The sequence below is a fragment of the Oryza brachyantha genome, chromosome 4 (assembly GCF_000231095.2).
Source record: "Oryza brachyantha chromosome 4, ObraRS2, whole genome shotgun sequence".
NCBI classification, from domain to species: domain Eukaryota; kingdom Viridiplantae; phylum Streptophyta; class Magnoliopsida; order Poales; family Poaceae; genus Oryza; species Oryza brachyantha.
This window is the reverse complement of record NC_023166.2, coordinates 19,300,785-19,323,828: the sequence shown is the minus strand read 5'-3', so window position 1 is coordinate 19,323,828 and position 23,044 is coordinate 19,300,785. Positions and strand designations below refer to the sequence as shown.

At 40.6% G+C, this 23,044-nt stretch overlaps 5 protein-coding genes across 7 annotated transcripts; 2 read left to right on the top strand and 3 right to left on the bottom strand.

The window, feature by feature from the left end:
• The first annotated feature begins 1,546 nt into the window (after nt 1-1,546).
• Nucleotides 1,547-5,255, top strand: LOC102702089 (shikimate kinase 3, chloroplastic). The gene is made up of 10 exons (XM_006652830.2): nt 1,547-1,944; nt 3,463-3,509; nt 3,619-3,673; nt 3,757-3,829; nt 3,934-4,021; nt 4,207-4,289; nt 4,366-4,495; nt 4,577-4,655; nt 4,825-4,889; nt 4,964-5,255. Exons 1-10 carry the CDS (start codon nt 1,755-1,757, stop codon nt 5,015-5,017), a joined length of 864 nt encoding a protein of 287 aa, XP_006652893.1. The 5' UTR covers nt 1,547-1,754; the 3' UTR covers nt 5,018-5,255.
• Nucleotides 5,256-5,927: 672 nt separating this feature from the next.
• LOC102701813 (uncharacterized aarF domain-containing protein kinase At1g71810, chloroplastic) lies at nt 5,928-13,083 on the bottom strand. Of its 2 annotated transcripts, XM_040523268.1 has the most exons (22): nt 12,561-13,083; nt 12,396-12,440; nt 12,268-12,306; nt 11,848-12,018; nt 11,215-11,367; nt 11,004-11,039; nt 10,227-10,270; nt 9,825-9,915; nt 9,696-9,737; nt 9,493-9,601; nt 9,241-9,355; nt 9,079-9,128; nt 8,827-8,905; nt 8,671-8,721; nt 8,429-8,570; nt 8,274-8,318; nt 7,635-7,742; nt 7,495-7,536; nt 6,862-7,044; nt 6,409-6,525; nt 6,173-6,288; nt 5,928-6,100 (listed from the first exon to the last, which is right to left on the bottom strand). In XM_040523268.1, exons 1-21 carry the CDS (start codon nt 12,957-12,959, stop codon nt 6,184-6,186), a joined length of 2,166 nt encoding a protein of 721 aa, XP_040379202.1. In that variant the 5' UTR covers nt 12,960-13,083; the 3' UTR covers nt 5,928-6,100; nt 6,173-6,183. The 2 variants fall into 2 exon arrangements, with proteins under 2 accessions (XP_040379202.1, XP_040379201.1); XM_040523267.1 differs by having other exon boundaries at nt 5,928-6,288.
• A 247-nt stretch (nt 13,084-13,330) lies between these two features.
• On the top strand, nt 13,331-16,227 carry LOC102705433. Of its 2 annotated transcripts, none has more exons than XM_015836241.2 (10): nt 13,331-13,610; nt 13,682-13,777; nt 13,943-14,017; nt 14,198-14,266; nt 14,442-14,518; nt 15,111-15,199; nt 15,301-15,430; nt 15,601-15,691; nt 15,796-15,861; nt 15,960-16,227. In XM_015836241.2, exons 1-10 carry the CDS (start codon nt 13,398-13,400, stop codon nt 16,077-16,079), a joined length of 1,026 nt encoding a protein of 341 aa, XP_015691727.2. In that variant the 5' UTR covers nt 13,331-13,397; the 3' UTR covers nt 16,080-16,227. The 2 variants fall into 2 exon arrangements, with proteins under 2 accessions (XP_015691727.2, XP_015691728.2); XM_015836242.2 differs by having other exon boundaries at nt 13,332-13,577.
• A 1,137-nt stretch (nt 16,228-17,364) lies between these two features.
• LOC102701537 (stress enhanced protein 2, chloroplastic) lies at nt 17,365-18,408 on the bottom strand. Its single transcript, XM_006652828.3, has 2 exons — nt 17,916-18,408; nt 17,365-17,821 (listed from the first exon to the last, which is right to left on the bottom strand). The coding sequence occupies exons 1-2, from the start codon at nt 18,225-18,227 to the stop codon at nt 17,552-17,554; spliced, it is 582 nt and encodes a 193-aa protein (XP_006652891.1). The 5' UTR covers nt 18,228-18,408; the 3' UTR covers nt 17,365-17,551.
• Nucleotides 18,409-19,379: 971 nt separating this feature from the next.
• Nucleotides 19,380-20,193, bottom strand: LOC102701259. Its single transcript, XM_006652827.3, has 2 exons — nt 19,952-20,193; nt 19,380-19,751 (listed from the first exon to the last, which is right to left on the bottom strand). The coding sequence occupies exons 1-2, from the start codon at nt 20,049-20,051 to the stop codon at nt 19,603-19,605; spliced, it is 249 nt and encodes an 82-aa protein (XP_006652890.1). The 5' UTR covers nt 20,052-20,193; the 3' UTR covers nt 19,380-19,602.
• Nucleotides 20,194-23,044: the final 2,851 nt, after the last annotated feature.

Genomic DNA, 23,044 nt, shown 5'->3' with positions numbered 1-23,044 from the left:
AGTAAACATACACGTTCCTTTCACATCGTCATCAATTAAATTTTAACTCCATAACGTATCGTAGTAAACACCACATACATATATAAGTTATTTTTTAACTCAACACTTATATCTGTCAAGATAACTCCACTAGCTTTATTGGGAGGGGTGGGATGACATGGAGGTTGGTTGATTGATTGCTGTATGACGCGTAACACTTTTATGGCACGCTGTGTAGCTCCATGATGTGTGTCTATATATATATATACATTGAGAGATAGTCTAGCTACGGTGAGTTGCAACTTACGGGCTGCTCCGTGAGTCAGGGTCCAAAAAACATATCAAATCACCTCTAAATTTCGATTTATATGGCTCACTAGATTCTTTATATCAAAATTTTATAGCACGTAAAAAAATTTCATTTTTAGAGATTTTTAAGTATTTGTTAGAGATTTTTAAAAGTGATTGTACTATATTAATAAAATAATCAATGTGTTATGTATCACTTTTAAAAACTCAAAAAAATACTTAAAAATCTCTAAAAATGAAAAAAATTCGCGTGCTACAAAATTTGGATAAAAAATCTAGTGAGCCATATAAATCGAAATTTAGAGCTGATTTGATATATTTTTGGACTCTGACTCACGGAGCAGCCCGTGAGTTGCAACTCACCATACTATATATATATATATATATAAAATCCAAGACTGAATAAATAAACTTTGATAAAAAACTTAAAATCAATTGTAAATTTAAGATTAAAAATTTAAATTTCAGCTTATGATATACGTACAAACAGAAAGAAGGGGGAAGTGGTGTATATCTTGCATGTTGTTGCATTGCATCAACAAGTAAAAATGACTAACAGATGTTAATAAAATTTTGGTCTTGATATCTAGGCCGCGTTCGGCAGGCTGATTAGATATCTTATACTTTTTATTTTTCGCGCGCACGTTTTCCGAACTGCTAAACGGTGTATTTTTTTAAAAAAATTTTATAGGAAAGTTGCTTTAAAAATCATATTAGTCTATTTCATATTTTTTTAATAATTAATAATTAATTAATCATATACTAATTTATTGCTACGTTTTCCATGTCGAATAAATTAACTTATGTTCGTTCCGAACGAACACGGCCCTAGCCTAAAAGAGTTGTGCTCTATATAGACAGCTAAAAGATAAGAGCACACAACAAATAACTAATGACTCAAGGTACATACAAGAAAGAAATGACATATAACAACATAATACCATAGACAAGGGCCATCAATATTGAAGTTCTAGCTTAGCCTGATACAAACTTAATTTTGGATTCGCCCTAATGCGGCTACGATGATTTATTTAAATATCACTGGTTTTTTTGAACGGAAATAAATGTCAAAAGTTTAGGCCTAGCCTCTCTTTATGAACTGACGTGCATTTTTCCATTTTTCATTTGAGTCCAATTCTTATCCGAGTAAAGCATCATGCCATCTCTTGCTAAAAATATTGACAACATGCTAGATCTCCAGACAAGAAATCCACTTCATTGAAGAAGAGACAGCCTCGTACCGGGTATATATAAAAGCCTCGCACGGGACCTATCTCCACTTCCCTCCGTCCCTCTCCGTCATCGCGCGTCCCGTCCCCGCCAGAATCCTCCTGTTCCTCCTTCGCCGCGGCGTCGCCGCCGGCGAGTTCTCCATTGATCCGGCGATGGCCGGTAAATCCAACCCCATCACCACCAGGGATAACTAAGACCCTGTGCTTGTCGGGTCTGATCGGTTTGGTGAGGAGATGGACGCCGGTGTGGGTCTCCGGGCGAAGCCCGGCGCCTGGGCCGGACTCGGAAACCCACACCGCCCTTCCGCTGCGAGGGTTCCGGCGAGGTTCGCGGCGGAGAGGCCGGCTCGGCCGCTGGTTTTGGGCTCCGATTGCCGGAGCCACGGCGCCAGATTGAAGGTTTCGTGTTCCAGGAAACCGGCAGGTAAGCGGTTGTATTACATCTTTTAATGAGAGCTCCAGATTTTTTTTTTCAGATAATGAGAGCTCTTCATGCGTTCATGCATAGTACTACCTCCGGACAATAATAACGTTATTTTTTGACTTAGGTAACCAATACTTTTACCATTCATCTTATTTAAAAAATTTATAAACGGACAATAATAACGTTATTTTTTGACTTATGTAACCAATACTTTTACCATTCATCTTATTTAAAAAATTTATAAAAAACTTAAAAAAAATAGTTTCGTATAAATTACTATTCATATTTTATCTGTAACAATAAAAATATTAATCGTAAAAAAATTTTAAATAAGACCAAGAGTTATCTACAAACTAAAAAATGATCTTATTTTAAAATGGAAGTGGTAGATGTGATTTGTCTATAGCAACGACCAGGCGCTGTAACTTTCATGCATTTGATACCGTCGTAAATTTGCTATAATAAGTTGCTTAAAAAACGTTTTGGCCAAGCGAAAGAAAGCTTTGTCTCGAGGAGTTGTGAGGGAAGAGAGTTGTACATGCAGAGGCTGTAGGCAGGACACGCTCCAGTTCTTCAGATGTACACGCGGCAACTGATGAGGACAGGAAAACAGGAAATGAAGATAGGAGACTGAATCCAAAGAATATGAGGGGTCTAAATGAAAAACGGTGAAGCTGCAGTGCTGCCACTGAAGTTTCTTGGCATAGTTTGTGGAATCAGTATTAGTGGAGGGTGTTGGGACATATTCGTTATTTCGTTTCACATCAGGCATCAGCTGCAAGTAGACGTTGAAATGGAAATCAACCTAATCATGGAGCTGGTAGCTGTTTAATGTACACCTACTATAATGTCTCAGGTTAAAAAATGTATCATGAGCTTCAGTGATATGTCAATGGTTGAACCAATCCATGTTAGGGTGTTCTCTTCTTTTGGAACTCCGAACAGGGTGTTTTCGGTGTACCACTATTTGGTATTGCAGAAATTTAGAATGTTTGGACCTGACATCTCCCTATTTTGCCTCCCTATCCCCATTGTCTCTTTATTTTGTTTCATGCTCCAGTGAACTTCCTAAATTTGGCTCCCTATATCCCAATTATCTATATTTTATGAATATCTTACATTCATAAAACAATCCAGGCCAATAATATCGTGCCATGTCAGAAAGGAATGAGATGCTCCCACTTCTAGGAAGGGAGTGGGATAGAGAGCTGGTTGGAGTATCCCTTCTTTTATGTGTTCAGGATAACAACACTTCACACTAAAACATACAACTCCTTTTTTTTTTGTTTTTTTAGAGGACTTATTATTGGCTATTCGCCAACTAACAAATTCAAATACTATACACTGGCGTGTATTTCTGAACAGTACCTAGATATAACTACTAGTATTCTGCAAGCAAGAAGAAATTTAGTGATTTACAGAGATCCAGAGAAGAAAAGACCAAAAACTGCACAATATCACTAGGAATTACCTGGCTACCTATTCTGACAAGATGTACATGCATTATATGGCTTGCAGGTATTGAGAAAGTATATTACTCTGCTGATGAGGCTCTTATCCTAAAGGTCAGGAAATTATATAATTCGGGTTACATTTACATGGAAGCATGTCCATTTGACAAGCTACAAACTTCTGTTCTTACAAGTATATAACTGATGTCCCTGTTCATTGCAGCAAAAGGCTGAGGATGTGATACCTTATTTGAATGACCGGTGTGTTTACCTAGTTGGTTGGTTCTTGCCCTGCTTAAGTCCATTTCATTATATTGGAACTCTCATCTAATTCCAATATGTGAACTGATGAAATAAACAGGAATGATGGGTTCTGGCAAAACTACAGTTGGGAAGATATTAGCTGAAGTATTAGGCTATTCTTTCTTTGACAGGTTTGATTTTTCTTTCTATGATAATTAACTACAGCAAATGCCAACCTAGAAACAAGCAACTTCTGTATATGATTCATCAATTTACTGATATTTTATCATTGTAGTGACAAGATGGTTGAGAAGGCTGTTGGGATATCATCTGTTGCTGAAATCTTTCAGCTCCACAGTGAAGCATTCTTCAGAGATAATGAGGTATACGTTTGTTTCTCTAGATATATGAGACTTATTTCTATTTATTTTCTAGGTATGAGAAACGACTCCGAATCCAAGCCACTCTTTCCATCTTGGTCAAGTAGTGTCGGGTGTATTAAGATGCTATTCAAGCACCTGATAAGAAAGTTTTCTGATATCCTCTTGTTTCATTTGGACTTTTCAAGAGTGAGGTTCTAAGGGATTTGTCATCAATGCATCGCTTAGTTGTTGCAACTGGCGGTGGTGCTGTGATCCGACCAATCAATTGGTACTGGAAGTGATAAACTACCCTGAATTGCTCTTCAAAAGCAATGTTTGCTAAGTTGGCTGTGTGAAATTTGCAGGAGTTACATGAAGAAAGGGTTAACAATCTGGTTAGATGTTCCATTGGATGCACTGGCAAGAAGGATTGCTGCAGTAGGAACTGCTTCTCGGCCCCTCTTGCATCAAGAATCTGGTGATCCTTATGCAAAGGTAGCCACTCTTGTTTATTGTGTTATGTAGTTTGGATCTTCGGCGTGTGCAGTGCTAATAGCTTATTGCTTTTTTATACAGGCGTATGCAAAACTTACTTCACTTTTTGAACAAAGAATGGACTCATATGCTAATGCTGATGCCAGGGTTTCCCTCGAACGTAGGTTTCCTATGGAGTTGAATACAGCATTGCTATATGTTATCTGGATTTTCATTCTAGTGTTTTTAGCTTTTACTACTAATGGACCCAGCAGATGTGGTGCTTTCATCTGATATCCAGTTTTTAATCCACTGATTCACGGTATTTAACTACAAATGCCACACTGCAGATATTGCAGTCAAACAAGGACATAATGATGTGACAATACTTACACCAAGTGCCATTGCTATTGAGGTATTATTGTGTTGGTTTAATCTGACGAGATTGAATTATTCCTGACTCAGAATTTCCAACATCCACTATTCCAGGCATTGCTAAAGATGGAGAGCTTTCTTACTGATAAGGCAATGGTCATAAACTAACCACTTTTTGGTGGTTAAAAGCACAACAACAAACAAAATCACTTGTTTATTTTGTTGTATTTATTGCATATACATAAGGCATGTTTCTTGTTTATTCACCCAATGTAAAGTAGGGTGATTTGAGTTTGAGCTTGTGTAAATGGATAAGTAATAGCTTTCACTTGCAAGAAAAGTTTGTATTGTCTTTTATCTCAAATGCAATGCAATACAGACATTGGAGTTGTGCCGTGACGTGTTATAATACTGATCATTCCGAGACAAAAGCAAGGTTACACGAATCCATCCTTAAATCAAATTGCAATACTGCCATTGTAATGATCCCTGGATCATGATGTATCATGAGATAGGGTAAAACACCCGCCTAGAGAGGTTGGACGGTGACGTCGAAGTGAAACGACGCTAAGTTAAGGAGGGCACTGAGAGATCTAAAATGGCCGGCCATGGGAATCACCAGAGGTCCAGAGCTGGAGTTTAGGGCGCAGGGACTTGTTTATTATCTTTGCTGGCTTTGCAGATGTAGCGTCCCCATCCTAATATAGATGGGATAACCTAACCTTTATGTAACTAATCTCCAAAAGAAGGAAAGCAAGCAACAGTTCAATTTAATTTATCTCTAAAATAAGAAACCTAACATTAACATGCCGCCATAACGTTTACACGCAACGGTGCGAGCAAACAGTAACTTCTGCACGTTACATGGGGTCTCATCTTTTGGCGTGCTTATAAACCAGAATTTGAATTTTTAACTTTAAATTTAGAGTTAATTTTGAGGGTTTTTCATCATAGTTTATTTTCCAACCTTCGTTTTTATATCACTAAAAATAAATATATAAAAATTTTATTCACAAATTATTTTTTATTTGCAAATATGTCATTGGACATTTTTCACATAAAAGCCAAACAATGGGGTGCATTTATTTAAGCAAAGTTTTTATAGACCACTTTTTTCACAATGTATACATGATTCCCTACAAAAAATTACTTGCACATGACGAGTTGCAATTCAAAATTAATCATGATAAATTACACGGTGGATCTTCGATTTCTAGTCTAGAAAGTGGTATTGTTTGGGGGAGATTTTCACTGTACATATAGCGCTCTCTCAGAAGATTGTTAAATAAAATCTTTCGGGTAGCAGAGATAGAAAACCTGTACCTGTTTTATCTTCATATGAATAATCTTCTAATGGTTCTTGCAACAGCGCGAGACAGAACACGATTAGTTAAATCTGCTGGCAGGAGGAGAAATTGTTGCTGGGACTCTGCTGGAAGCTGCGTTAACAAGGTATGCACATACACAAACGAGCATTAGTGCGGAGCCCAGAAGTTACAGATCATGATCAACATCGATTGTGAAATATAATTCCATCCTACTCGTATTTCCCTTCTTACCTCAGGAATGACAGAAAGTACTGGCAGAAACTCTGGTAGAAATCTCATTTCATATAACACAAGAGAAACCTCATCTTTATCATCAATCTCCTCCCCATTTCCATTGTATCCTGGAATCTGTAAAAGGGTTGCATAGAATGAGAAAAGGGTAGTACATTACACTCAATATAGTAGTACATTTTGCAATTTCAGTTCTAATATAGTAGTTTTGCAGATAAATTATTTGGAGTCTTGCAGGTAATTGTGATTTGGGACTTCAACATCATTTTGTAACAAAAGCTCCATGGGTGCTTCCTCAATTGCATGCAGAATTCAGTTCTGTATATGCCAAACGTTTTCTACGCTAGTTTATAGACAGGGAGGCTGGAGCATTTTGTGCATTTCATACACACCTACTTTAGCTAAAAACTACAAAAATATTGAGAATGATATTTGATTGAGAAATTTTCTTACTGGAGATGATTCCTCCTTCTGAGGGACCTTGGATAAAAGTAGGAGAAGGCGATGTAGATTTCTTAAGTTAGTGGCATCCTCATTATCCAATGAGGGTGATGGAGATGGCAGAGCAAATGGCAATCTGGAGGCTGCAGCAGATGTTGCGGAACTCAATGTAGCAACTCCGAGTGCATCCAATCCCTGCAAACACAATGCTTAAGAAAGCAAAACCAGAAGATGTGGCCTATAAAAAGTTGCCATATATCAGTTTAAGAAAACATGCCAAATAGAATTTCTTATCTTAGTAACTAACTCATTTGTTAGGAACCAAAGGTAGATGAATCACAGGGACTATTTTGTTTTGAAGTTGTATTCTTTGAAACAAATGATTTTTCTGCTTTATTTGCAAAGCTGGTCTCAGTTAGTATAACTTTCCTGCATAAAATTTATAATTCATATGACCTGATAGCTGCTTAACTTTTTGCCAGGTCGGCCGAGCTGCTTAACTAGTACCCGTGGGCCGTGGAAAAGAATGTGCAAAAGTCACACGAAAAACTAGAGTATCCAATATTCCAATGTTCTAAATAATAATGATAATCAAGCCAACAAGTGAACAAACATGAAAACTGCAGCTCTAATGAGCTAACTGACCTTAGCAATCTCCTGAAGAAGTAAATCCTTCACAAAGGCACCCTGGAAAGAGAACAGAGAAATTCAAATCCTCAACCATCAAGATCAATCTTATATACACGGTGTTCAATACCAAAAATCATTGATCTAGTTCATTTTACCTGTTCAGTAAGTGTAAATGACAAAACTTGTTTAATTGCAAATCTTGAACTATCAGTTTCCTCTTGCTGATTCCTGGTCAAGGACTGCTCTGTTCTGGCTCGAAGCGACTAAAACAAGGAGACAAAAGGAGACATGTTATGTGAATATATGGATGGAGCAGGGTTCATAAAACTGGAAAGTATGTATTTGCCAAAAAAAAATATCCTGTGTATCAGCTAAAACCAGTCAAAGTCAAAATAGGTCATACATTGGTCTAAGATTTTTTTTTTCATGGTGGTGGTTGGGGTTGGGGGTGAATCCAAAGCTGATAAAAAGCCTCTGACATGTCCAACTGAGATTCCACATAGCACAAAGTGCAAAATTTCACAAAACAAGTAGATTAAATTGCAATTTTAGTCATGTTATCTACAACCAAAAATTCAAACTTACATATGAATCATTAGCTCATTATCACTTCATTGCTGCACAACAAATTTTGCAAGGAAAATTTTTAGTTCCTTCCATGTTTCAAAGGAAGCTTTACAAGAATTTGAAATAGTCAATTAACTATCCATGTGATATCATAGAACCGAAAACAACTATATCAGACAACTAAGATCAACAGCACACACTACTAACATGTGGCAAAATGAACCAACCTCTGTTAGCAGAGACTCCAAACGGTCAATCTGGAAATTGCCATCCTATACATTTTAGTTGGAGGGAACATAACATGTTAGTCATGACTGACAGAAGTTATACTACATGTCTCACCATAATTTATAATTGCATGAAAATTAAAAGGTTAATTAACCTTATAAAGAAGCGTCTGCAAAGTTGATCTAAGTTTTGGTGAGCTATCTGTGAGAACTTTTCTTGCAATCCATGGGTATGAACTGCCCAAGACTTTATAGTTGGGATTGAAGCTGATTGCAATGCCTTCCAAGACCGCAAGGCTGACAAATGACATAGAAAACCTCTCAAATGTAAAAAACAAGAGCAACTTGCATGTTTGTTGTCCGTTAACAAATATATACACTATGAAAAACGTATTACCTTCGAATTACAAGAGAGAAGTAGGAAGGTATCTGGAACTTGAATTTATACCTGGAACAAGATTAGTCCTAGTTATTAGCAAACTTAGAGTATTGACGGTTCGGTATAAACCCCATTTATTTTTGTAAACTAGGGTTTTGTAAACTAGATTAGTACATAGTTCGACCAAGATTCCCTGACAGGTCACCAAAGCTTATGTTTTGCACCCCTCTGTCAACAGCATTTTGAAATACACCTGAGAAATATTAAAAACAGAGAATAGTGAGTGATACGCCAAGTGGACATGTGCTATTATACCATCATCAATGATCCAAAATAATGGGATCATGGTAACAGTAGCCTGCGTAAAGTATAAGGTTCAGTAATTTCTTTTCTCAACATTCTAGCATTCATCTAGACCTCCAGTACCTGTCAATGCGTTTGTCACTTCATCTTTCTGAGCAGTTGGAGGAAGTAGACTACAGAAATAAAGATAGGTCACATAGGGTGATACATGGATATACAGGAGTACTCTCTCCATCCCAAAATATATACATCAACAGAAAACTGCAGTGGCCTACTTATTCTTACCCAAGAGTAACAAAATCTTTTGCTAAACCATCAAAATCACGGTTAACAAGATGAAGACAGGCTTCAATAAATCCGTCACGAAGTTCTTGCCGGAATTCCCCCATCATTCCGAAATCTACACAGAGAACAGTTAGTTAAAATAAAGCAGCCTTCGTGTAAAGGGCGGGCATTGAGTAAATTAGGCAATAACTGATTACCAAGATTTAAATTTCAGAAACCATAAATGCAGAAACAGAAGAACACGGCTATCACCTAAGTACGCTAGCTTCCCATCAACTGTGCGCAATAGATTTCCAGGATGTGGATCTGCATGATAAAATCCATATTCCAAAAGCTGAGAAAGCGAACAGTATACTCCGACCTGTAAGGTAACAATGTCAGTTGATCTATATGGTCAGCAGGTCAAGGCCTCAAGGGTGTTAGTATAATAGTGAGGTATAATGTTCCAATGATACCTCAACCAAATATTGATCTCTGACTTCTGACAGTTTTTCCCCCTAAAAAATCACGGTAAAAGCCAGTAAGTAGAGTTGTCTACGCCCTGTGCAAGTTGCTAATTGAGCAAATGAGATTATGAATTTCACCTCAACCCATTCCATGATAAGGACTCGTCTTCTTGTCTGTTCCAGATACATTTCTGGAACAAGAACATCTCGAAATTTCCCATACAATTCCCTGTTGCGGAAACGAAGTACAAAAATAGTACCGGTGTTATATCATTTAGCCATAATGAACAACATATGTCAGTCAGTGGTGGAGCCACAGATTTAATATTTCTGTGAACTGACCAGAATGCTAGAACATTTTTTTCCGAGAAAATGCAAAGGTTTATTCAAGTAACAAATATATTTATGTCGAGCAAACTACAAGTTAGTTCAAGTTTCGGCAAGTTGTCGCTTAAGTTATTTCAAGATAATTGACTGTGACAGTTTTCATCTTAGACAAAGAAATTCAATTGACTTTGGCTACTACATGAAGAATGTAACCTGAACTTAAGCCCATTTCTTGCTTCTGCTCTGTAATCCATCTCCTGCATTAAACGTGATTACCTGTATTCAATGTGTAGCTCTAAGATAATGCACCTTATTTTTAAAGACAGGTAGCTAACTGTACATAAAATAAGATTTGCCAGAATGGTATGTTTGTTTTCTTAACACAATTCATCTATAAAATAAGAATACTCTAGTGATCTTGCAAAGTGCAAAATGCTTTCCAGTTGGAAATTACTCAATGATTAGCTTCATTTGGCATGAAAATGTGTTGTTTCATTTGTACATACATACACAGGCTTCAAAATATATAATCCTAGTGAGCTGGGCTAAGAGTTACTCCCTCCGTTTCATATTGTAAGACTTTTTGGTTATGCCTAAATTCATCTATTATCAATGTATATTGTTTGTATCTGTCTTAACATCCATATGAGTCTAAACAATGCTAAAAAGTCTTACATTGTGAAACAGAGATAGTAATACTAGAATAGAATGTTAGCCCAAAAGATATACTAACTTTAATTTAAAAGTAGGCTTGGGTTTTACCGATCCACAGTTGGTTCCTAACCTCCATATTTTTTTTCTAGTTTTGCTATCATAGCCTAATAACGCATGCTTGAGAACTTCTTTCAGATAACCCTACTTGATGCTTATTTTTCATACATACAACAAAATCAACAACTTTAGATTTGACATGAAAAGAAGTAAAAAAAAGTAAAAAAAAACAACTCAAGTTCACCAAGAAGCACTGTATGGACATCGATAGGAAGTTACCCGAAATAGACTTGATGCCCATTCATCAATCACAGCCTGCATATGAAGCAATCAAATATGTACAGTTAGAAAGAAAGTATATACAAATTGAATTTAAGAAAGCCTATGAAATAAGATAATTGCGATTTCTTATAAAATGGTAAGTTCCCTTTCAGTTGTCAACAACCCCTTCATTCGGTTACATTGGGAATATGTAGGCCTCTGGTCTTACCTGAAGGTCAGTGTTCAGTTTGCCGGCCTTCCTGGCCACACCAGCAAGGAATCTCAAGATGTAGATATCCAAGGAAATCGCTGCTTGAACTCCAGGTCTTTGTACTTTGACAGCAACAACCTTCCTGTTGGAACGAAGTCTGGCTTGGTAAACCTTCAAAAATAGAATATGAAATGTTATACCATCCAAAATGAAAATAGCTGACATACACTTGCAGAGTGTCACTGTAATTTCACCAATTGTTCAAGATATTGTGGTTGATAATTGCAGGCCTGAAACAGCATGCAGTTTTAGGATTCTCATCTCATTGAACAACTTAGCCACAATTTGTTTATTTTGACTTGAGAAGTTAAGATACTACCAGGTGCCAGCTTTAAGATAAATTAAATTAGTTGTGTAATCATTCACAAAAGTAAATAAACATCTAGTGCATTAGTTTTAACGTGCGTAGTTCAAACATCAATAAGTTGGCATGAATCATACAATTGAATTCAACCATCTAAGTGCAACTGACTGAGACAAGCATACAAGTTTGATCTGTTTCTGTAGTTCAAAATGCAAAAAAGTGGTAATTCTGAAGTTGCTGACAAGGCAAATTGAATCGTCAAGGCGTTGCGTGATAAATAAACAGACCTGCCCAAGAGATGCAGCGGCAACAGGCTCTGGTGATATCTCTGAGAAAATCATGTCCAGTGTCAACCCAAGCTCCGTTTCTATAATGTTAAAAGCAACCTCAGTTGAAAATGGCGCTATACGGTCTTGAAGTAGTGAAAGTTCGTCAAGGTATGCAGGCGGAATCACATCCTACAGCAAAAGAGAAGGGAGGTGTCAATGGCCCACCAACCAATCAGTAGCAACATAATAGCCACTGAGTTATCTAAAGTAGTGACTGATATATTATGCGAGTAGTACAGTACTTTCATATTCCAATGAATGCTACTGTGTTAAATGGTGTATGACTAACCATTTGACAGATAGCAGTTCATCAAAATCACAAGTAAAAGCTCCAACTAGAAGTGATGAAGATGCAACTACTTGACGGTTGAAGCTCACCGGTCGCGACGAAACTGCCTGTGCAATCTTCACAAATGTCTGCCATGAAAGAGCAGAATGACCCGTCAATCATCATAACGAAACGTGAACGAATCCATGTACGCAGTAAAAGCAAAAAGGAAGCATACCGGGCCAAGTTCCAATAGTATCCTCCTAAGCTGAGCAGCCCTGATCTGCAGCATCAACACCGACCAATGTAAAATCAGCTCACGAAAAACTCCCCTCAAAATCTAGGAATTTAATCAAACAGCAAGCGTGCACGAGATCAAATGCAAACGTAACGCACGGCGGACCTCGAACATGTCATCGGACCGCTCATTCGCGCGGTCGAGGTAGCGCAGCGCAAACCATCGGCCGAAGGAGGTGCCAATCTGCAGAGTCCGCCGGAGCACGAGGAGCGGCCTGCGGCGGTAGACGGCGGCGATGCCGCGGAGATCGTACGCGGCGGGGAGCTCCCCCTCGGTCGCCGCGCCCTCCTCGAAGAGGTACCCGGAGCACCTGGTGAACGCGTCCTCGTCGGAGTTACCAACGGTGTACACAGCGGCGGACGCGGAAGCGGAGGCTGAGGCGAGCGGGGGGACAGGAGGCCGCCGCCGCCGCCACCGCCGCCAAAGGCGAGGCGGTGGGGCACGGACCGCGGGCTCGGATCGCAGCGCCGGAGCCGGGAGCGGACGTTGGTGGAGGAGAAGCATCTAGAAACGTGGGGATCTCGCGGATTCGAAATTTAGAATGGGAAATCGTCGAATCGAGGGCTGAAGAGTTGGAGCGAGGAGGAGACGGAGGAGTTGAAAGCGGAGGGGGATTAGCCGATTAGGCGCCAAAGTGAGTGGTGGTTTTCTAATGGCGTGTGATTTATTGTGGCGCACCATTTTCCGGGGCTTGCAGAACACAAAAAAATTCCACTCCCCGACGTGCGGCTCAGATCTTGTCGAGACTACATCGCACGTGATGCAGCGGGTGACACGTTGACACGAGCAGCGGCGCACAGGAGATCCTCACCACAAAAGATCAAAGCAAAAGCAAAAAAAAAAGGCCAAAAAATTTCCGAAACGCGCCGCGTGTCAGACGCTCTGAACCCGGCCGTGTTATCCCCTCCGCTTGGCGCTCCGCTGCAGGACAGAAAGGAAGCCATGGCGATCGTGGCCGCCCTCGTCGCGCCCACCGCCGCGACCGCGAACCCCCGTGGTAATAAGCCCCTCAGGCTCATCGCCGCCGCGCCGCCTCCTCGGCAATGGCGCGCCGCCGCCGCCGCCTCCTCCTCGGCGGCGCCCGGGGTGGACCTCAAGGCGCTCCAGGCCGCCATCGACAAGGTGTCCGCTTCTAAGATCCGAACATGTATCCAGGTGCTTGCACAAGTGTGTGATTGTGTGTGCGCTGAGATCAATGGGGCTTAGGGTTGAGCTGCGTCGTGCAGAAGGACGGCGAGGAGGTCAAACAGGCGCTGGACCAGCTGAGGGAGCTCGGGTGGGCCAAGCGGTGGAGCTCGCAGCCATACGTGTCGCGCCGCACGGTCAGTGCGATCTTTTCTCTCAGGCGTCAAGCGCTTTCGAATTTGCAGTTGCAGATATCGTTCGTTCGTTCTGTTCTACGCTTCTGCTGTGACTTGTGAGCGTCAGGTCGATTGCATTGGAAATTCAACTGATTGCCATGCATTTTTTTTTCTCAACTGTGACAGACATCTTTGCGAGAGCTCACCACGCTTGGGATAAAGAACGCTGAGAACCTGGCGATTCCGAGTGTTAGAAATGATGTAAGGCCTTCTACACAGATCAAAGGTTATCTGTAGCCTTGTTTCGTAAAGGTGCAACACAGCATGATGGTTTACTGAGATTTCTGAGATCAGCATTGCATATGCAGAGCTAAGTGTTTGTGTTGTTCAGAAACTTAATCCTGTATTTTTTTTCCTTGATGTAAATATGTAATCATGCAGGCGGCATTCTTGTTTACGGTTGTCGGTACCACTGGATTCTTAGGCGTTATTGCAGGCCAGCTCCCTGGGGTATTTCCTTGCTGTCTCCTTTATGTCCTACTCTGGAGTACACGAAACAATCCATATTTTTTCTTATTGATTAGGTCATAGAATTCTGCAAAATAATTTGATATTTTTCTATTGAATTAATAAACATCCTAAGGTGTATGCTTTTATAGTTTTTTTTCAAAATTCTCTATCGCAGGATTGGGGATTTTTCGTTCCCTACTTGATTGGAAGCATCTCATTGATAGTATTGGCTATCGGAAGCATTTCTCCAGGGTATGTATGTTTCTGAAAGAACCAGGGTTGTTTGTTGTCTCTTCTAATAAGCTTATGAAAGATTGGAAGAGCAATGCATTAAACAATTCAGATGTCTGACATTTTTCAAAGATTCTATAAATGGATATCGAAGAAGCAGAGTCTCACTCAATATAGACTACTTGGCATGATAAATAACATTATGGCCCTGTTTGAAAGTGATGAAGATTTTGAATTTTTTGATTATCTGGTTTTTGTGATAGGCATTTGAGGGTATAAACAATTTAATTAACTACTAAAAAGTAAAACTCTTCTTTAGAAAAGGTTGGATGAGCAACGTTTATATATGAATGTTTTTGCACGAAATGCACCATTTAGGAGTTTAGAAATCGTGCCCACAAAAATTGATAATTGCCGGGTTGGCCCAAAAATTGATAATCCATAATGACATATAGACACAGCTATCTGTTCTACTTCTTAACGAAGAACAGGAATACCCTGCCTTTATCGGGGTTGATTCGAAAAATATCTGTTCTACTTCTATGCATGTTCAATGAAAATATGCTGTAAATTTATCAAGAATAGTTTCTAATCTTCCATGCCATCATGACAGTCTTCTGCAAGCAGCAATTGGTGCATTTTCAACCGTCTTTCCTGATTATCAGGAGAGAATTTCTAGGCATGAAGCTGCTCATTTTTTGGGTGTGCCTCCATCCCTGCAACAGGAGTATATCTGAAAATAGGTTTTTACTTTTAAAACTTCAATATAGGTTTTTACTGACTAGAGCTTTCCTGAAAATTAGTTGCCTATTTGATTGGACTACCAATTCTGGGATATTCCCTGGACATTGGAAAGGAGCATGTTAACTTAATAGATGAGCAATTACAAAAGCTAATATACAGTGGGCAGCTTGATCAAAAGGAAATAGACAGGTAACTCCGTCAAACTCGCTGTGCTTGTATTCTACATTATATTTACTTTCTTGAACGCATGTTTACTTCTCATCAGCTCCAGTTGAACATACAAATTACATTTGTTCATTGACACTGACGGCACATCCAAAAGTGCCACTAATACAAACAATTAATGGATATTTTATCAGGTTAGCTGTAGTGTCAATGGCAGGGCTAGCTGCTGAAGGCCTAGAATATGACAAAGTTGTTGGTCAGTCAGCAGATCTTTTCACACTTCAGGTGCTTTACGAATTTATCATTACTTTTTTAGTTATATATTTCCGAGGTTTCTTTGGGACTTTCATTGCAAGCGCATGAACACGTGCATATTTTTGTGCTTTTAGAGATTCATAAACCGGACTAGGCCGACACTAACCAAGGATCAGCAGCAAAACCTTACAAGATGGGCAGTGAGCTATCTATTCACTATTTTTTTGGACTATAAGACACAAAACCATGTTACTTAGCGTTTAATGAAAAAACGTGTTTTAATCATCTTGTTTTGTAGGTCCTATTTGCTGCATCACTTCTGAAGAACAATAAAGTGGCTCATGAAGCTCTGATGTCTGCAATGTCCCAGAAGGCCAGTGTGTTGGGCTGTATCGAAGCAATAGAGAATGCCTCTTGATTGTAATGGAACATTTAATTCCCTAACACGATTGAAATAGATATTGATGAAATTGAGAAAAAAAAACTCAAGATCTGAAGGCAAGGATATTTGTTTTCTAGTGAATGCCACCTGAAATAGTAAAATACGACACCTCGTTGTTCAGCAACGATACTGAAGCAGTATAGAACTGTAAGCAATAGACCCCACTCAAATGCGGTGAAAGTTGAGACCGTTGCTACATCGTGTTTTATCATTAGAGTTATTTTAAGAACAATTTATAACTTTGCATATTTTATTAAAAAAATTGAGATAAATGGTCAAATATCGTGTATAGAAGTCAATAGAGTTATATTTATTGATTAATATGACATATTATATGTTTTTAAAGGGTTAAGATGGGTCAGGCACCCAACGCTTCGGCACTGACTCTTTGGACTTCGACACCGAGGTTAAGACCATATCTTTTCGCTTCTATTTAGACTTATAAACTAATATTTAAAATTTCAAGCTTAAATGTACGGTTAATTTTAGAGGGGCTTTTTACTAAAGTTTATTTTTCAATATTGGTATTTAGATCGCTAAGAATACATATATAAATTGTTATTCATAATACAATTACCCCCTAAGTCCCTGATGCTTAGATGTTGGACATCAACTCCTAAGACTTTGGAGCTGAGGTTAAGGTCTAATTTTAGATATATATTTTTTTTGTCACGGACCACTTTAGGATAAGTTTTATAAAAGGGTCAAAGTCTCAAATTATCAGTTATGTTACCCGCAAGGATTGTAAACTTATTCGTCTATACCAGCTAGCAAGCTTTATATTCAATGCAACTTGAAATTAGAAATACACAAAAGAGAAATAGAAAAAAACAATTTAATGCATGAACCATGCCCAGAAAAACATCTTTTATGAAGGGTTTTGTTTTTCTTTACTGTCGAGTTGAAATTTTTCATAATGGTAAATATCACGTGTCCCGTCATAAACAAAAATGCATCTTAAGAAAAAGTGATTGATGCGGGTGCAATAGAAATTCCCTTAGCTTGAAGCTAATGTTCTTAAGAAATTGACTGCTATTTTGAAGGACATTTAAGCACTACAGCATATTTTACCATAACCTCAAGAGTCCAGATCATTTAATTCCTCGGAAGATACAATAGTTACAGTTAACTTTAGGGGCTGATCTACCCCAGTATATGCCAAAGAGGCACTTACATGATCAGACCAACCCTTCCAAAATCCATACAAGAGCTGTAATCAAGCTGATGATCTTAATTGATCCACATGCGTCTGGTCCCATGATGAAACATTGAAACTTGTGGAAGTATTCTTGCTTAACATGCATCTGATGCTGATCTATCACATCGAATCTATATACTCTCCTCTCTACTAATCATGTTATTATATGTATATTAACTATATATACATGTATATATATGGGTATATGTACGTGTATGTCTATGGATCTATACTGAATTTTCTGATGGAATCATACGTCGTCGGACCAGTCCTGCAGCTCGCCCTCGGAGAAGAGCGCCTCGACGATGTTGTCGATGAGTGAGTCGACGAAGGCGCTGCAGCCAAGCGTGAACATCAGGCCGATCCTGGTGCGTGCGCTCGAGACCCACGCGAACGCGGCGGCGCCGGCCACCACGGCGAGGCACACCCCGGCCGCCTCCTCGATCTCCTGCATGTCCAGCTTCTTGAACAGCGAGTTCCCCGTCGTCAACTCCACCGCCACCGCCGCCGCGAACGCCACCTGCGGGTGACATGCAGACGGTGAACCATGAGGAGTTTGGTCTCAAGCAAATTAAGTGCATGCAGGCGTATCGGCGCCGCGAGGCGAAGCTTACCATGGCGAGGCGGCCGGAGATGGTCTCGAAGTCCTGGCTCTTGCGGGTGCTGTCGATGTAGTCGGCGAGCGACACGAAGAACGGAGAGGACCCGGCGCCGTCCGCGCCGCCGCCGATCACCTCCTCCCCCACCAGCCGCCTCCGCGCCACCAGGCCGCTGCCGGCGCTGTACGAACGGAGCGTGCAGAGCCGTGGCTGGAGCACGATCTTCCCGCCGTCCCGCCTCGTCGCCTGCTGCGACGACGGCGGCGCCACCCCCGCCCTCTGGTTCGGCGTCATCTCGCAGATGATCGCGCGCGCCGCGGCCGCCATGGCTCTACCACCACCGGACTTCACGAGCTAGCCCTCGACTCGAGTCCGCCCGGTTTCTTGGAATCCTCCCAGTGTGACGACGAGCAAGCAGGCAAGCAGCGACGGACCTTCTCCTCCTTTTTGAAAGTTAGGCGGGGACAGCGCGCAAGTGGCCGGAGACACCGCGGGACGCGGTGGCCGTTCACCGCCCGGTGAAACTCCCCCGCGGGACGGGTAAGTGCCGCTGCGGGCGTCCAGTGGCTCGTCGTTGCGGGTAAAGGCTTCGTCGGGTGGTGAAGGGACACCCCGGATTCTTCCGTCAACTTCGCCGCGCGGCCGTTGTCGCGTTCCCGGCGAGCCGGCGAGCCGACGTGACCGTTGCTTCGCGGACACGCAGGTATGGGCACCAACGTGGCGTTCTTCTCGGACGCAGGTGGCGCTTTCGCGCGGCAGGATTAGGGACGCCCTATCCACCCTCCGTTCTCCATCCGACGGCTCTCGTTTATCCGTAGCTTCGTACACCTCGAGCCATTTTTCTCCGGGTTACTGGGCAGAATTGGTATACGTACCAGGATTCAGGTAGCCTGAATTTGTTTGCTGATTTGCTCTGACATTTGATTAGTAATTCGTCATAGTTGTATATTCAAAATGTTAATCTAGTTCTTCTTTTACATCTTTCTACAGAAGCACTCGACCTTGTTAGTTGTTACTGCTTTGGTTGGTGTTGGACTGGTGATGAATCACATAAAAAGTTGAGGCCAGGAGCTGTAACAGTTCATGGCAATGGATAGGGCTGTTCTTCTTCTCCAGAAATCATCTACTGGTTGTCACCACGGCCAAGTTGCCTTCTGCTGGGCTTCACAGTCAGGATTCAACTGCTGCAAAAAGCAGCGCACATTATTTCTGATGCATGTGAGCAATCAGAGCACCAGGTCCAGATGTAAGAAATGGGCTGGACCCGATGATCCTTTAGCTCACAAGTCACTGTCAATAGTACAGTTCATTAGCCATCCAGATAATAATAATCTGATAGCAATGCGCAATGCAGCATCAGTCTTTTGTTTGGAGAAATGTCTCTGCTTCATAGTGTGCAACCAGAAAACAGTACTAGCAGGAACTTTCATAAACATATGGCAGCTAGCTTGTTCATCCAAAGGAAAACATTCAGCCAAGGAAAGAAAAAAGGTTCATTAAATTACATATGGTAATCATGAACCATTCAAGTACACCAGAGAAGCTAAGCACACAGGAACAGAGGAGCTCAGCAAAGTTAAGATACAAGCAAACAGTACAGTAGTAGTGGTACCTAGCGCACACACAAAGCCACAATCCTATAAACTACTCGAGAACACCAGAGGGATCACACACACATAGAGTTCTGGGCAGTTCATCTCCTCTAGATGCCAACGGCATTGATCCCTGGCTTTGCCCCTCCTGACACTTGCGGATCTCCTCCTCTTGATCTGATCACATTGTGCTGCGCAGTCACAACCTCTTCACTGCGCAAGACCTCTTCAGATGCCGACTTGCTGGGCTCCTCTACACCTGCAGAAACAGCGTACATTAACGAATCTTCAGATCACTATCATTAACATTACCGTTTCCACTTGCACAGCAACAATAGATCTTCAGAAGTCTTCTGAAAAAACATATATAGCCTGCACCATTTCGTTCTCGAATCTTCGCGTTCTACTGCCTTTATCAGCAGTTTTTTTTTCTCTTTCAGAATAGCGAGCTTTGCTTACCTGCAGCACCGTCCTTGTTGTCTTCGCCGCGGCCATAGCCGGTGACGCGCTCGACGAGGCCGAAGAACATGTCCTTGAGCTGCGCCGCGTAGCTGGCCATGGTAGCTACAACAAAGCTATGCTACTACTGCTACCTATCTCAGCTCACTGCACTGCAACAGCCGCTGCACTCTGCTAGCTAGCTGAGCTGCGTCGCCGATGCTCTGCTTGGAGGGGTGGGTGCAGTGAGTCCTCTCGCCATCACTGGGCGTCCCATTTATACACGGCTCGAGCCACCGAACACGCAAGCTTTAGCCATGGCGAGGCCCACGCGCGTGCAAAAAAAATATTCAGAAAAGTTCAGATAACTTTATGTTTCAGAATTCAGATCCACGAAGGAATCAGAATTTCTCGGTGGCGCCGCATGTTTCTCGTATGTATATGGTTGGGCGAGCAAAGCACGCGGATCCAACAACATTTTGTATGTTCGCCTCTTCGCGATATTTTATTCGTTCAGAGAAGAGGAAATCGAAAAACAAAAAAAAGAGGAGGAATCACACGATGTCTTCAGCATGCCGATGATAGTATAATCGAGAGTGATTGATTATTAAAACCGAAGACTGCATTGTTATCTTTGGCTGTTCGAGCTTGACTGAATAGTGGTTAATCTGATCGTCTCTGGACTTGCCGTATGACAGGGGCAGCGGGATGCATGCGTGATTATTCTCCTCGGTCGCGGCCTTGCTGTTGGACGCAGGGACGAGGGAGCCCGGAACAGCCAGGAAAGCTCGTAATTCCACATGCGCGGCACGCGAGCATACCAGTGGTGTGCTGTGTTGTGATGCCAGCAGCAGGGCCAGGCGCCCGAGAACGCAGCATGTGGGTGGTGCATGATAGATGTGAATGGTCCATGCATGGATATTATGATAGGCTACGCCATGCTGCGTGCTTGTCTTTAATGGCTACAACACACGATGATACGCTGCTCAGGTACGGTAGAGCAATTTCAAACCTTGAAGGTACCGGCAGGTGCTACATCTATATCAAATTTTATATTAAAATTTTAGTATCTCTCGATACCTACTCAATGATGATAAAATTGATCGGTACTATACTATATTATATCCTTTCTCTTAAAATTCATGAACTCGTTGATTTTTTAATACATATTTAATTATTTATCTTACTTAAAATTTTTATACAAACATATGATATAAGGTATAATGGATATGTATTTATTAATAAATTCAATTACAGTAAAATAAATGATAATTATATGAGTTTCTTTAATAAGATGAATAGTCAATGAGCAATTTTACAGTCCAACAAAAAGTATCTCGAGGTACCGGTACCTCGCAGTACCAAATCGTTTCTGATCGTTGGATCTAACGGTGCACATCGTACTAAGCTAGATCCAATGATGAGAAATAATTAAGTATCTCGAGGTACCGATACCTCGAGGTACTTTGTGTTGGACCGGAGCAAATCTCATAGTCAAAATATGTCAAAAATTCAACAACATTATGTATTAATATACACGGGGAGTACTAGTCAAGAAGTAGCGGGCATATCTCTAAAATAAAAATTATGTGAAGATATCAGATAAAGATAACCAAACATAACACATATTTATTATATTTATATTGTAGTCATTGTTGAAATTTATGTGTTGGGCTCAAATTAATTCCATTAAATTCATAGGACACAATTAATGCTTCATATCCCTGTTTTTTTTTTCATTCCAAGGGTATCCGAGAGAAACATCGTTCTTCCACCAAGCTCGTGTTGCCACATGTTCTCTTTCCTTCAGGATACTCGTATGCACGAGTCTCTCGAACATGCAGGTCTTCGAAACCACGATTGCTCGAGTATTTGTACTGGTAGGCAGACATGCAAGTTTCTATGGAATGCTTCCACAAGCGTGACTGTCCAAGTGTCCAGTGATCACCTTGGTCTTCTTACTGCTGTGCAAGGACGGTCCACTACTTTGTCTACTTCCTGCTGCTACTCGCACGACTAAATCTCGTGCTAACTAGTCATTCTGTTTCTAAATGTTTGATACCATTAACTTTTTGACATATGTTTGATTGTTAGTTTTATTTATTTTCGATACATATACATAAAAGTATATTTAACAACAAATCAAATGATATATAAATAATTAATAATTATGTAAAATTTTTAAATAAAATAAATAGTCAAACATGTATTAAAAAGTCAACGGGAGTCGAATATTTAGAGACAGAGGGAGTATAATTTTACATGCTTATATTGAATATGGAATGGGAGTGGGAATGAGAATGTGAATGTTTGTAGGTGAGTACTGAGTAGGCTATGAACACGCCAAAAAGGATCCAATCTGGCATCTTACAATTTTTGGTTGGGTTGAACTAGACAGTCCCTCCGCTCAAAAAAGTATATGAATTATTATTTTTCAAGTATTGAAATGTGATTTTGATTATATTTTTAAATAAGTTTATTGAGATTATATAACTACTTTTCAAGCGAATCTGCATGCACACCGTTTTTACATGTTCAAACTAGAGTATTTTACAACGAAGCTATAGCTAGGTGAAATTTCAGAGACCTAATTGTGTATTCTTCTGAATTTTGGTTAGTGCATTGGCCATTGGTACTACGATAATGCACAGGGGCAAGGTTCGCCTCCAGGACCAGAGCGGCGTACTAATTATATTGTTGTATATATGTCGCCCCCAATTTAATTTCTTTTTTTCAGTCAGTCATTTTCTGACGTTGAAATGGATAATGCATTTTTTTTCTGATGCTCATGGGCTCTTGAATTTCATACCTTCTCGTTTTGGTAGGGAAAACGACTTTACTCAAATTATTCCTTTAATCATGGATGTTACAGCAAAATATCACACACACTCATGCACTCCTGGAGTTACAAGAAGGAACCAGTGACATAAAAAGATTCACCAAGATTAATTACCACAACAAGAGGAGGACTATAGTACTCGCACTATCGCACACACCAACGACTTCATATTCAAAAAAAACATCAACACCAAGCAAGAACCATTGCATAATTAACTGAAGCAACACCAGCAGCGTCGATTAGTTAATTGTTCGGTGGCTTGTCTCCTCCAGACA

Coding starts and splice junctions, on each gene's coding strand:
- LOC102701813 (XM_040523267.1), bottom strand. CDS start 12,959: ATGCTTCTCCTCCACCAACGTCCGCTCCCGGCTCCGGCGCTGCGATCC. Junction 12,307..12,395: donor TACTATTGGAACTTGGCCCG/GTATGCTTCCTT, acceptor CTTTCATGGCAG/ACATTTGTGAAGATTGCACA. Junction 12,019..12,267: donor AGGCAGTTTCGTCGCGACCG/GTGAGCTTCAAC, acceptor CTTTTGCTGTAG/GATGTGATTCCGCCTGCATA.
- LOC102701259 (XM_006652827.3), bottom strand. CDS start 20,051: ATGGCCAGCTACGCGGCGCAGCTCAAGGACATGTTCTTCGGCCTCGTC. Junction 19,752..19,951: donor CAACAAGGACGGTGCTGCAG/GTAAGCAAAGCT, acceptor CTGTTTCTGCAG/GTGTAGAGGAGCCCAGCAAG.
- LOC102702089 (XM_006652830.2), top strand. CDS start 1,755: ATGGACGCCGGTGTGGGTCTCCGGGCGAAGCCCGGCGCCTGGGCCGGA. Junction 3,830..3,933: donor GGCTATTCTTTCTTTGACAG/GTTTGATTTTTC, acceptor TTATCATTGTAG/TGACAAGATGGTTGAGAAGG. Junction 4,890..4,963: donor CAAGTGCCATTGCTATTGAG/GTATTATTGTGT, acceptor CCACTATTCCAG/GCATTGCTAAAGATGGAGAG.
- LOC102705433 (XM_015836241.2), top strand. CDS start 13,398: ATGGCGATCGTGGCCGCCCTCGTCGCGCCCACCGCCGCGACCGCGAAC. Junction 14,018..14,197: donor TTCCGAGTGTTAGAAATGAT/GTAAGGCCTTCT, acceptor GTAATCATGCAG/GCGGCATTCTTGTTTACGGT. Junction 15,431..15,600: donor GATCAAAAGGAAATAGACAG/GTAACTCCGTCA, acceptor ATATTTTATCAG/GTTAGCTGTAGTGTCAATGG.
- LOC102701537 (XM_006652828.3), bottom strand. CDS start 18,227: ATGGCGGCCGCGGCGCGCGCGATCATCTGCGAGATGACGCCGAACCAG. Junction 17,822..17,915: donor TCTCCGGCCGCCTCGCCATG/GTAAGCTTCGCC, acceptor TGTCACCCGCAG/GTGGCGTTCGCGGCGGCGGT.